Below are 12,734 nucleotides of genomic sequence, written 5' to 3' on the forward strand. Positions count from 1 at the left end.
GAAACTGACCAAGGAGAGATTCAACCTGGAAATTAGGAGGAATTTCCTGACAGTGAGAACCATCAACCAAAGGAACAGAAGTTGCCTTCGGAAGTTGTGGGAGCTTCATCCCTGGAGGCTTTCAAGACGAGACTGGACTGCCACCTGTCAGAAATGACATAGGGTCTCCTGCTCGAGTGGGGGGGGGGTTGGACTAGATGGCCTCTAAGCTCCCTTCCAACTCTGTTCATCTGTCTCTATTCAGGAGGGGTCGGGTGGGTTTCCCCCATCCTCTTCTTCCTCTGGTCACCTTGTCTTCTCCTCCCTTAGGCCAAAGGAGGCAGAGCCGGCCTTCGCGATGGGGCGGAAGTCGTTCTCGGACCGGACACTTCCCTTGAAGAGTTGAGTCCCGTCCCTTCGGAGCAGCAGTTCATCAACCAGAAGATGCGGCCCGGTTCTGGAGCCCTGGCCGTCCAGGTTATTCCGGATGGTCCGACCAGAGTCCTCCAGGTAACGGTTGTGCTTTTATTTTTAAAAATTTTTAAATTTGACCTGAACCAAATCTGGGAATAAGCAGCTGTAGCCACAAAGAAGGAACAGAATCGGCCATAAGAGGAGAAATATTTGCAGCTCTGGGTTGAAATGAGGGGGGGGGGGGGGCTTGGTGCTCTCTGACCCTGGTTGGTTTCCTTGCAGGCGTTTCGTGTCCCAAACTAGGCCACGTCATCAGTATTAAAGGGGAGTGGGATTTAGAGCCGTGAGGCACAACAGCCCTTAGTTCCAGCCGACCAGCTGATGTTGGGGTCTCCAACCTTGGCAACTTTTAAGACTTGTGGACTTCAACTCCCAGAGTTCCTCAGCCAGCTTCGCTGAGAAAGAAAGGAAGAAATAAATAAATAAAAAAGAAAGAAAAAGAGTGAGAGGGAGATGAAAAAAGAAAAAAGGGACAGAGACACAAAAGGAAGGAGAGAGAGAAAGAAAGAAAGAAGAAAGAAAAGAAAGAAAGAAAGAAAGAAAGAAAGAAAGAAAGAAAGAAAGAAAGAAAGAAAGAAAGAAAGAAAGGAGTAGGATGTATAGAGTGGTGGAGAAGGAGAACGGGAAGAGGAAGGACATTTCACGACCCAACTATGCGACGGCATCAGTGCTAGAAAGGAGTAGGATGTATAGAGTGGTGGAGAAGGAGAACGGGAAGAGGAAGGACATTTCACGACCCAACTATGTGACATCATCAGTGCTAGAAGGGAGTAGGATGTATAGAGTGGTGGAGAAGGAGAACGGGAAGAGGAAGGACATTTCACGACCCAACTATGTGACATCATCAGTGCTAGAAGGGAGTAGGATGTATAGAGTGGTGGAGAAGGAGAACGGGAAGAGGAAGGACATTTCACGACCCAACTATGCGATGGCATCAGTGCTAGAAGGGAGTGAGGTTTGAGAAGTGGAGGAAGGGAATGGAGGTGTCCTTGGTGCCCTCTGAGCTTGGGGGTTTTATACGGTCCATTTTGCCAATCCTAACTCTGCCCCTCCCGTGTCAGATCACCGATTTCAACCAGCGCAGGAACGAACGCCCCTCCTACGAAGGGGAGGAGCTGGACCAAGACCTGTGGAAATTGAAAAACCCGGATCTGGAGCAAGAGCTGGAAGTGAGTTTTTTCCCCCCCGAGAATGGGAGGTTGCTGTTCTTTTCCCAAAGACCCAACAGCAACAACTTTACCTCCCGTGTGTGTTTGTGTGTGTGTGTCTGTGTGTGTGTTTTGCCCTCTTCGCAGGTCCAGCTGAAGTTAGAAGGAGGGATCGGTTTGTCTTTGGTGAACAAGGCCCCCGAAGAACTCATCTTCGCAAGTTTTGTGGGCATCACCGTCCATTTCACCCAGCTGTCGGCCAGTCAGGTGCTGGAGCTCAGCGTGCAGGACGTTCAGGTAAAGTGAAACGGCAGGTGGGGGATATAGTGGCCTCACCCTGCTCACCTGAGGACCAGTTCAAGGATGGGGTGCAGAGTGTCAGGGTTCCAAATAGCACCCGAAAGTAAATCAGAGTCCAAGGCAAAGTTCCAATTTAATAAGACAGACATGTTGGCACATCTGGGAAAACCCGAATATGAAAGCTTCCCGGTTTTCCCCACCCAGTTGAAAGTTCAAGATCTTGCCCCCCACACCCACCAGTCCATCCCATGGCCCAATCCCCCACTGCCACGCTGGCAGCTTCCACCCATCCAGTTCCTGTCAGGTGCAGAGATGCAAAGACAAAGGATGACCTTGGCTTTCTAGAAAGAATGTTGTTATGGCTACCTATCATCTAACTCTGTATTTTCCCACCATAGAAAAAGGCCTAGTAGAATAATAGAAAGTGTGGCAGACCAAAGATGCACAAGGAAATTTACAATAGCAGAGTTGGAAGGGGACCTTGGAGGTCTTCTAGTCCAACCCCAGCTCAAGCAGGAGACCTTATACCAGTGATGGCTAACCTTTTTGTCCTCACGGGCTGAGGACACCCATAATGCAATGTCCATCCAGTTCCGGTCAGGTGCAGAGGTGCGAAGACAAAGGATAATGACCTTGGCTTTCTAAGAAGAATGTTGTTATGGCTACCTCTCATCTGACTCCGTATTTTCCCACCATAGAAAAAGGCATAGTAGAATAACAGAAAGCGTGGCAGGGCCAAAGACCCACAAGGAATATGACACAGAGAAGAGCAAGAGGGAGGATTAGGAGGTTAAGCCATACAATGAACGGTTTAAGGGGTGGTGGTGGTACATGCCATGTTTGGCTCTGCGTGCCACCTGCCATAGGTTTGCCATCACAAGCCTAGAGTTTGAAAACCTCTGACTGTCCGTTTCCCCTCTCCTGTCCTTCCTAGGTAGACAACCAACTTCTCCGCACCACACAACCCTTCATGCTCTTCCTCACCCCCAAGCTGGGCGAGAACGAGGCAGCCGAAACGAGCCCGGCCGTGCAGCTGAACGCTATGAAATTCCCCAGTAAAAGTCCTTTAAGCGACATCTACAAGGTAATCCACTCTTAGCACTGATGATGTTCCCCAGCCCGGTCGTGAAAGGCCTGCAAGAAAACCACCGAGCTCAGAGAGCACCAAGGGGCCCACAGTCCTCCTCTTCCTCCTCCTCCTTCTCCTCCTCCCTGCAAACCCCATTCCTTTCTAGCACTGATGATGTTACCTTGTTGGGTCATGAAAAGTCTGCAAGGAAACCACTAAGCGCAGAGAGAACCAAGGACACCACAGACGACCTCCTCTTCCTCCTCCTCCTTTTCCTCCTCATCCTCTCTACAAACCCACCTTCCTTCTAGCACTGATGAAGTTCCCTAGTAGGGTCACGAAACGTGTAAGGAAACCACCAAGCTCAGAGAGCACCACAGTCCTCCCCCTCCTCTCTTCCTCCTCTCCTCTTCCTCTTCTTCCTCCTCCTCTTTCTCTTCCTCCTCCCTCCTCTTCCTCTTCCTGCTCCTCCTCCTCTTCTTCCTCCTCAACCTCCTCCTCTTCTCTTCCTCCTCCTCTTTCACCTCTTCCTCCTCCTCTTTCTCCTCTTCCTCCTCTTCTTCTTCCTCCTCCTCTCCTCTTCTTCCTCTTGCTCTTCTCTTCTTTCTCCTTCTCTTCTTCCTCCTCTTCCTCCTCCTCTTCCTCTTCTCCTCTTCCTCCTCCCCCTCCTCTTCCTCTTCCCGCTCCTCTTCCTCCTCCCCCTCCTCTTCTCCTCCTCTTCCTCTTCTCCTCCTCTTCCTCCTCCTTCTCCTCACAAACCCACTCTCTTCTAGCACTGATGATGTTATCTTGTTGGGTCATGAAAAGTGTGCAAGATCACAACCAAGGTCAGAGATCACAAAGGACACCACAGACCTGCTCCTCCTCCTCCTCCTCTCTGCAACCCCCCCCTCCCTTCTAGCACTGATGACGTTCCCTAGTAGGGTCACGAAACATATGCAAGGAAACCACCAAGCTCAGAGAGCACCAAGGACCCCACAGTCCTCCCCCTCCTCTCTTCCTCCTCTTCTTCCTCCTCCTCTTTCTCTTCCTTCTCCCCCTCCTCTTCCTCTTCCTGCTCCTCCTCCTCCTCTTCTTCCTCCTCAACCTCCTCCTCCCCTTCTCTTCCTCCTCCTCTTTCTCCTCTTCCTCCTCTTCCTCTTCTTCTTCCTCCTCCTCCTCTCCTCTCCTCTTCTTCCTCTTGCTCTTCTCCTCTTCTTTCTCCTTCTCTTCTTCCTCCTCCTCTTCCTCCTCCTCTTCCTCTTCTCCTCTTCCTCCTCCCCCTCCCCCTCCTCTTCCTGCTCCTCTTCCTCCTCCCCCTCCTCTTCTTCCTCCTCCTCTTCCTCTTCTCCTCCTCTTCCTCCTCCTTCTCCTCACAAACCCACTCTCTTCTAGCACTGATGAAGTTACCTTGTTGGGTCATGAAAAGTGTGCAAGATCACAACCAAGGTCAGAGATCACCAAGGACACCACAGATCTCCTCCTCCTCCTCCTCTCTGCAAACCCACCTCCCTTCTAGCACTGATGACATTCCCAAGTAGGGTCACGAAACATCTGCAAGGAAACCACCAAGTTCAGGGAGCACCAAGGACCCCATAATTCTGATTTTACTGGGAGATCAACCCTTATTTGGACTCTTCCTTCTAAAGCCGCCGGGCCCTATAACTCCCAAGAGCCTGAAATTTCAGAGACCTCGAATCCCAGCCTTGCGAGGGATTCTCCCATGTTAAAAACTCTCTTAGCAATTTAGCCGTTTGTGTCCTTTTCTCATTACGATCGCATTTATTGGTGGCCCACCTCGTGGTCCAGGGCCACCTCTTGGTGTCCTTTCCTTCGCCTCTTCCCCCCCCCTCCACCACCACCCCCAAGCGCTTGATAGGCTGAAATTGTCCCCTTCTGTTCCAGCACCTGATGGTCACGGCGAGCAGATTCACGGTTCAAATCGAGGAGAAACTGCTCCTTAAACTTCTCAGTTTCTTCGGCTGCAACCAGTCAGAATCAGGTACGTTCTTCCCATCGGTGCGAAAATCCGACACATCCTGAAAACCGTTTAGCAAAATGGAACTTTTACCCACTGCTAATCCATTTCTTTAACAAAGAGATGTCCCTGAACATGTTGTTGTTAGTTGTGAAGTTGTGTCTGATCCATCGCAACTCCATGGACAATGTTCCTCCAGACCTTCCTGTCCTCTCCCTTCTTCTGGAGTCCATTGAAGCTCACGCCAGCTGCTTTGGTGACTCCATTCAGCCCCCTCCTTCTCTGCCGTCCCCTTCTTCTTGTTTTGCCCTCCATCGCTCCCAGCTTTGGGCTCTTCTCCATGGAGTCCTTCTTCCTTCTCATCAGGTGGCCAAAGTCTTTGAGTTCCCTCTTCAGGATCTAGCCTTCTGAAGAGCAGCCAGGGTGGATCTCCTCTAGGACTGACCGGTTGGATGGCCTTGCAGTCCAAGGGACTCAAAGCAGGAGTCTTCTCCATGGAGTCCTTCTTCCTTCTCATCAGGTGGCCAAAGTCTTTGAGTTCCCTCTTCAGGATCCGGCCTTCTAAAGAGCATCCAGGGTGGATCTCCTCTAGGACTGACGGGTTGGATGGCCTTGCAGTCCAAGGGACTCAATGCAGGAGTCTTCTTCTCCAGAGTTCAAAGGCCTCCATTCTTTGGTGCTCAGCCTTCCTTGTGGTCCAACCTTCACAGCCGTCCATGGCAACGGGGAAAACCACAGCCTTGGCTAGGCACACTTTGATTGGCAGGGGGATGTCTCTGCTTTTTAGGATGCTGTCTACATTTGCCCCCACTTCCCTCCCCAGGAGGAAGCCTCTTCTCATTTCTGGGCTGCAGTCCCCCAAAAATTATTTTTCAAAACGAGAACATCTTACGGAGGAGATCCTGCCAAGTTATCTTTGAAATTCTGCCTTACTAGTTTAGTTTCCAACTATGCAGACAGTTCTCGACTTACAACAGTGACTGTTCAAAGTTACAACATCACAAAAATAATGACTTAGGTCCGTTTTCTATACTTACAACCGTAAGCAGCGTCATGTGATCAAAATTCAGCCGCTTGCCAACCGACTCGTATTTACGACGGTTGCAACGTCCCGGGGTTATGCGATCCCCTTCTGATGAGCAAAGTTGAGGGGGGTTTGCCAGATTTGCTTAATGACCGTGCGACTAACTTAACAACCGCAGTGGCTCCCTTAACAACCGTAGCTAGAAAAGGCTGTAAAACGGGCCAAAATGTAAGCTTAACAATGTTGGCAAGAAGAGGTTGTAAAATGGGGTTGGGGGGTGGGGGGAACGAATGTCTCACTTAACAACAGACATTTCGGGCTCAACTGCAGTTTAATGGTGTCTCTCTTGATTTTCCTCCCTCGTTGAGCACAGAGGTAGAAAATTATGACGAAAACCTTCACGAAAAACCGGTCGGACAAGAACTGGCCCGGAAAAGATACTATTTTGAAAACCTCAAAATCAGCATCCCACAGATAAAACTCAGCGTCTTTACATCCAGCAAGCTTCCCCTGGATCTTAAGGTAAGGCTTTGGTGGATGCCTTAATTAAAGCGTGTTAATTAAAGCGTGTTAATTAAAGCGGTGTCCTGCTTAAGAAGTTCTTGTGGATCATTTTATACCAGATTTTACAATGTTATAAAGGAGGGAAGGAGTTGAAACAGATTGTATCCGGGATGGGAGGGGTCTGCAGATATTTTCCCATCCCTCTCCTCGGACCCATGCAGTATGATTCTCACCAGGCTCAAGGTCGACTCAGCCTTCCGTCCTTCCAAGGTCGGTAAAACGAGGATCCCAGGTTGTTGGGGGGCAAGAGGCTGACTGTGTAAACCGCTTAGAGAGGGCTGTAAGGCACTGTGAAGCGGTATATAAGTCTTAAGGGCTATTGCTATCTTCCTTCCTTCCTTCCTTCCTTCCTTCCTTCCTCTCTTATTTCATCTTCCTTCCGTCCATCCATCCATCTTTGGCGCAGGCATCAGAATGCATTGGGTCACACCAGCCTCTCCCACCAGACGCTCAGCTGAGCTTTGTCTTAAGTACCCATTTCACAGAAGGAAAGATGTAGCAAGTGACGGATCTCCCCCCTTCCCCCTCCCCCCCCGGGATATTCTGTCTCAGGCACTGAAGAGCACGCTGGGGTTCCCTCTGGTCCGTTTCGAAGACGCTGTCATAGATCTGGATCCCTACACCAGGGTTCACCCCTACGAGACCAAGAGCTTCATCGTCAATGACATTCTCAAGCACTTTCAGGAAGTAAGTAAAACCCGGGGTTTGGGGGGGGTTGTTTGTGTGGGGGGGGAGGATTTTTGGATCTAACTTTTCCACCACCCATCCATCCATCTATTCTTCCATCCATCCATCCAGCTAGCCATCCATCCAGCTAGCAACCGTCCACCCTTACATCAATCCATCATACATACATACATACATACATCATCATCCTTTCATCCATTCTTCATCCGTCATCCATCCATCTAGCATACATACATACATACATACATCTAGCATCATCCTTCCATCCATTCTTCCACCTATCTATCCATCCATCCATCTAGCATCCATCCATCCATCTTTACATCCATCCATCATCTGTCCATCCATCCACCTATCATCCATGCATCCATCCATCTATCATCATCCTTACATCCATCCTTCTATTCATCCATCCATCCATCCATCCATCCACCCATCTATCATATCCTTCCATCCATTCTTTCATCCATCTAGTCATCCATCCATCTATCCATCCATCCATCCATCTAGCCAGCCAGCCACCCACCCATCTATCATCATCCTTCCATCCATTCTTCCATCCATCCTTCAATCCATTCTTCAATCCATCTATCTATCCATCCATCCATCCATCTAGCGTCCATCCATCCATCATCCATTCTTCCATCCATCCATCTATCATCATTCTTCCATCCATTCTTCCATCTATCTATCCATCCATCCATCTAGCATCCATCCATCCATCATCATCCTTTCATCCATCCTTCCATCCATCCATCATCATCCTTTCACCCATTCTTCCATCCATCCATCTATCATCATCCTTCCATCCATTCTTCCATCCATCCTTACATCCATCCATCATCCATCCATCCATCACCCATCCATCTATCATCCATTCTTCCATCCATCCATCATCCATCCATCTATCATCCATCCATCCATGCATCCATCTATCATCATCTTTCCTTCCATCCATCATCCATCCATCTTCCATGTTTCCATCCATCCATCTATCATCATCCTTCCATACATTCTTCCATCCATCCATCCATCATCATCCTTTTATCCATTCTTCCATCCATCCATCCTTACATCCATCTTTGCATCCATCCATCATCCATCCATCTATCATCCATCCATCCATGCATCCATCTATCATCATCTTTCCTTCCATCCATCATCCATGCTTCCATCCATCTATCATCATCCTTCCATACATTCTTCCATCCATCCATCATCCATCCATCATCCTTCCACCCATCTATCCATCCATCCATCCATCCTTCCATACATTCTTCCATCCATCCATCCATCATCCATCCATCATCCTTCTACCCATCTATCCATCCATCCATCCATCCTTCCATCCAGCCATCAATCTATCATCCTTCCACTCACTCACTCACCCATTCTTCTATCCTTCCATCCTCCATGGTCCTATCTGTGTCCCACCCTCTCCAAGTGATTTCCCTGAGCCATGGAAACCACAATAAGAGCTTCATCTCCTGTAGGAAAATCCCCCCCTCCCCACAGTTCCTTTTTATTCTCCTTCCCGCGGGGCAGCCCTCCCTGAGCGTTTGTGGGTTGTGCCCGTGAGCTCCCCCTCGTGACGCCCGCCTCGTCTTCTTCCAGGAGCTGCTCAGCCAAGCAGCCAGGATCCTGAGCTCCGTCGACTTCCTGGGTAACCCCATGGGCCTCCTCAACGACGTTTCCGAAGGAGTCACCGGGCTGATAAAATACGGCAACGTCGGCGGCCTGATACGGAACGTGGCCCACGGCGTCTCCAACTCCGCGGCAAAGGTAGGCACAGTTCTGGCATAATTCGCTTAATGACCGTCCGAAGAGAAGGTTACTAGGAGTGACATGATAGCAGTCCTCCAATATTTGTAGGGCCGTCATAGAGAGAGAGAGAGAGAGGATGGGGTGGGGGTGGCGTCCCCATGTATGAAGTGCTGTCGTGTCACCTTTTATGCTTTAGCTATTCTCCAAATCACTAAGGCAGGACAAAATATTAAGGTGGAAGTTTATCAAGGAGAGAAGCAACCTGGGATTAAGGAGGAACTTCCTGGCAGTGAGGACAATTAACCAGCGGAACACCTTGCCACCAGAGGTTGTGGGCACTCCTCTATCACTGGAGGCCTTTAAGAAGAGATCGGACAGCCATTTCTCTGGAATGGTATAGGGTCTCCTGCTTGAGCAAGGGGGTTGGACTAGAAGACCTCCAAGGTCTCTTCCAGCTCCATTCGGGTTGATTGATTGATTGATTGAAATGGTATAAGGTTTCCTGCCTGAACAGTGGGCTGGACTAGAAGACCTCCAAGGTCCCTTCTAGCTCAATTCTGATTGGTTGAAATAGTATTTGGTCTCCTGCTTGAGCAGGGGGTTGGACTAGAAGACCTCCAAGGTCTCTTCCAGCTCTATTCGGATTGATTGATTGATTGATTGATTGATTGATTGAAATGGTATAGGGCTTCCTGCCTGAACAGTGGGCTGGACTAGAAGTCCTCCAAGGTCCCTTCTAGCTCTATTTGGATTGGTTGAAATAGCATAGGGTCTCCTGCTTGAGCAGGGGGATGGACTAGAAGACCTCCAAGGTCCCCTCCAGCTCTATTCAGATTGATTGATTGATTGATTGAAGACCTCCAAGATCTCTTCCAGCTCTATTCGGATTGATTGAAATAGTATAGGGTCTCCTGCTTGAGCAGGGGGTTGGACTAGAAGACCTCCAAGGTCTCTTCCAGCTCTGATTGATTGATTGAAATGCCTGGAGTCTGCTGTTAGAGCAGGGGGCTGGACTAGAAGACCTCCAAGGTCCCTTCTAGCTCTATTCGGATTGGTTGAAATAGTATAGGGTCTCCTGCTTGAGCAGAGGGTTGGACTAGAAGACCTCTAAGGTCTCTTCCAGCTCTATTCTGATTGGTAGATTGAAATGATCTAAGGTCTTCTGCTTGAGCAAGGGGTTGAAGACCTCCAAGGTCCAATCCAGCCCTAGGATTCGATGATTCTTAGAGAGATAAGGTGCATGATGGATGGATGGATGGATGGATGGATGGATGGATGGATGGATGGATGGATGGAAGGAAGGAAGGAAGGAAGGAAGGAAGGAAGGAAGGAAGGAAGGAAGGAAGGAAGGAAGGAAGGAAGGAAGGAACAGCTTGCCTCCAGAAGTTGTGTGTGGTTCCATCCCTGGAGGTTTTTAAGAAGAGGCTGGACAACCGTTTGTCTGAAGTGGTCTAGGCTCTCTTCCTTGAGCAGAGGGTTGGACTGGAAGACCTCCAAGGCCCCTTCCACCTCTATTCGGATTGATTGATTGAATATACTGATCTAAGGTCTCCTGCTTTGAGCAGGGGGTTGGACTAGAAGACCTCCAAGGTCCCTCCCGTCATTCTGTTAAAATATTGCTCTTTCTTCCCCGCACGGAAGTTGAGCTTGACCGGGTTGACCACGGCTACAGCTTCTCCGTGTGGATGCTGTCGACGAGGGAGGGATGATTAATGACTCTTGTCTGCTTCCCGGATCCTTCCGCTCCATTCAAAAAAAAGAAAAAAAGAATCCCAGACTTCCTTTCATCCTCGTCTGTCTTGTGCTGGGGTGGGCGGGGGGCAGACAGTGGGGAGGGCCGTCAATCCAAGGTAGGCGTCAGGGGAGACCCTTCCCCTTCTCAGTTACCTGCTTCTTCAAAGCAGGTGGGCCCTTTGGGGCTCCCTTGAACTTTAATAACTCCCCCCCCTTTTAAAAAAAAATTGCCTGCCAAATATATATATATTAAAAATATTCTTCTTTATGGGCCGCATCTGGTTTTGCCATTATATAGGGGTTTTTTTTTTGTTTTTTTTTTTGCTTTTTCGCTCGATGTTCCCCATAATGGTTTTTCCATGTCTGTTGGAAGACTCCAGTGGGGGGAATGGCTTCTTTCAAACGCCCGGAGACCAGGATTGAAGTTGGCATCGAGAACCCGGACAGAGAAAGTTCACTGCGGTTTGATCCCCGGAGACCTGCACCGCCGCCGTGTGTGTGTGTGTGTGTTGTGTGTGTGTGTGTGTGCGCTAGAAAAGGACTTTGATCCTAAATATAGGTCTGGGAGGGAGTTTCCATTCCCTCTGCCCTGGAGGCTGCTGGCTTTCTCAGAAGGGAGGGGAAGGGAAGGGTGGTGGAGGGAGGGAGGGAGGAAGACAGAGAAAGGAAGGAGAAGAGAAAGGGAGGGAGGAAAAAAGAGAGAGAGAAAGGAAAGAAAGAGAAAGAAAGAAAAGGATAGAGAGAGCAGGAGGAAGGAAAGAAGGAAGAGGAGTGGAAAGGGAAAGGAGAGGGAGGAAGGAAGAGGAAGGAAGGAAGGAAGGAAGGAAGGAAGGAAGGAAGGAAGGAAGGAAGGAAGGAAGGAAGGAAGGAAGGACAGGCAGACAGAAGGAAGGAAGAAGAGAACTAAAGAAAAAAGGAAGGAAGAAAAGAAAGGAAGGGGAGAAAGAAAGGGGTAGAGAGATCAGGAAGAAGGAAAGAAGGAAAAGGAGAAGAGGGAAAGGAGGAAGGACAGGCGGAAGGAGAAGAAAAGGAAGGGAAAAAAGTAAGAGAAAGAAAGAAAAGGATAGAGAGAGTGGGAGGAAGGACAGAAGGAAGGGAGAAGGGAAGTGGAAAGGGAAAGGAGAAGGAAGAGAGAGAGAGACAGCAGAATGAAGAGAGAAGGGGAAAGAGAAGCCCACCGAAAGGGAAGGAAGGAAGGAAGGAAGGAAGGAAGGAAGGAAGGAAGGAAGGAAGGAAGGAAGGACGGGCAGACAGAAGGAAGGAAGAAGAGAACTAAAGAAAAAAGGAAGGAAGAGAGAGAGAAAGAAGGGTAGAGAGATCAGGAAGAAGGAAAGAAGGAAAAGGAGAAGAGGGAAAGGAGGAAGGAGAAGAAAAGGAAGGAAAAAAAGTAAGAGAAAGAAAGAAAAGGATAGAGAGAGTGGGAGGAAGGACAGAAGGAAGGGAGAAGGGAAGTGGAAAGGGAAAGGAGAAGGAATAGAGAGAGAGACAGCAGAACGAAGAGAGAAGGGGAAAGAGAAGCCCACCGAAAGAGAAGGAAGGAAGGAAGGAAGGAAGGAAGGAAGGAAGGAAGGAAGGAAGGAAGGAAGGAAGGAAGGAAGGAAGGAAGGAAGACAAGCTTGTTCATCATGCACATCCGTCTGTGCGTGGGCAGGCTTTGCAGTGTTAAACATTTGCTCTCCCCAAGCAGCATTTTCGTTTTATAATAATATAATATAGCAATATAATATAGTATAGAATAGGATAGAGATAGAATAGAATTAGGAATAGAAATAGGAATGGGATGGAAATAAATGGAATGGAATAGAATAGGGAATAGAAATAGGAATGGAATGGGATAGGATGGGATGCAATTAATGCAATGCAATATATAACATTAAAATATAAAATATCATACGACAGCCGGAGAACGGGAGCCTGCAGGAGAAAGGAGGGAAACCTCTCTAGGGTGGAGGGCGAGTGGTGGTGGTGGGGAGGCTAAAGATTTTGGAACTGACAAAATCTCAGCGGACGAGGCCACGAAGTACCCCGAGCGAG

At 48.9% G+C, this 12,734-nt stretch overlaps 1 protein-coding gene across 1 annotated transcript in view; it reads left to right on the forward strand.

The window, feature by feature from the left end:
- The window catches only part of VPS13D (vacuolar protein sorting 13 homolog D), a 123,686-nt gene that overhangs the window by 83,431 nt on the left and 27,521 nt on the right, over positions 1–12,734 (forward strand). The window contains 8 exon segments of the mRNA XM_087701822.1: positions 310–489; positions 1,515–1,622; positions 1,749–1,898; positions 2,836–2,985; positions 4,855–4,951; positions 6,325–6,473; positions 7,068–7,202; positions 8,817–8,984. Of these exon segments, the coding sequence (XP_087557948.1) occupies positions 310–489; positions 1,515–1,622; positions 1,749–1,898; positions 2,836–2,985; positions 4,855–4,951; positions 6,325–6,473; positions 7,068–7,202; positions 8,817–8,984 (1,137 nt within the window).

This window comes from Thamnophis sirtalis, unplaced genomic scaffold (genome assembly GCF_051295495.1).
Source record: "Thamnophis sirtalis isolate CommonGarterSnake01/CBP01778 unplaced genomic scaffold, rThaSir2_p1.2 scaffold_15, whole genome shotgun sequence".
NCBI lineage: Eukaryota > Metazoa > Chordata > Lepidosauria > Squamata > Natricidae > Thamnophis > Thamnophis sirtalis.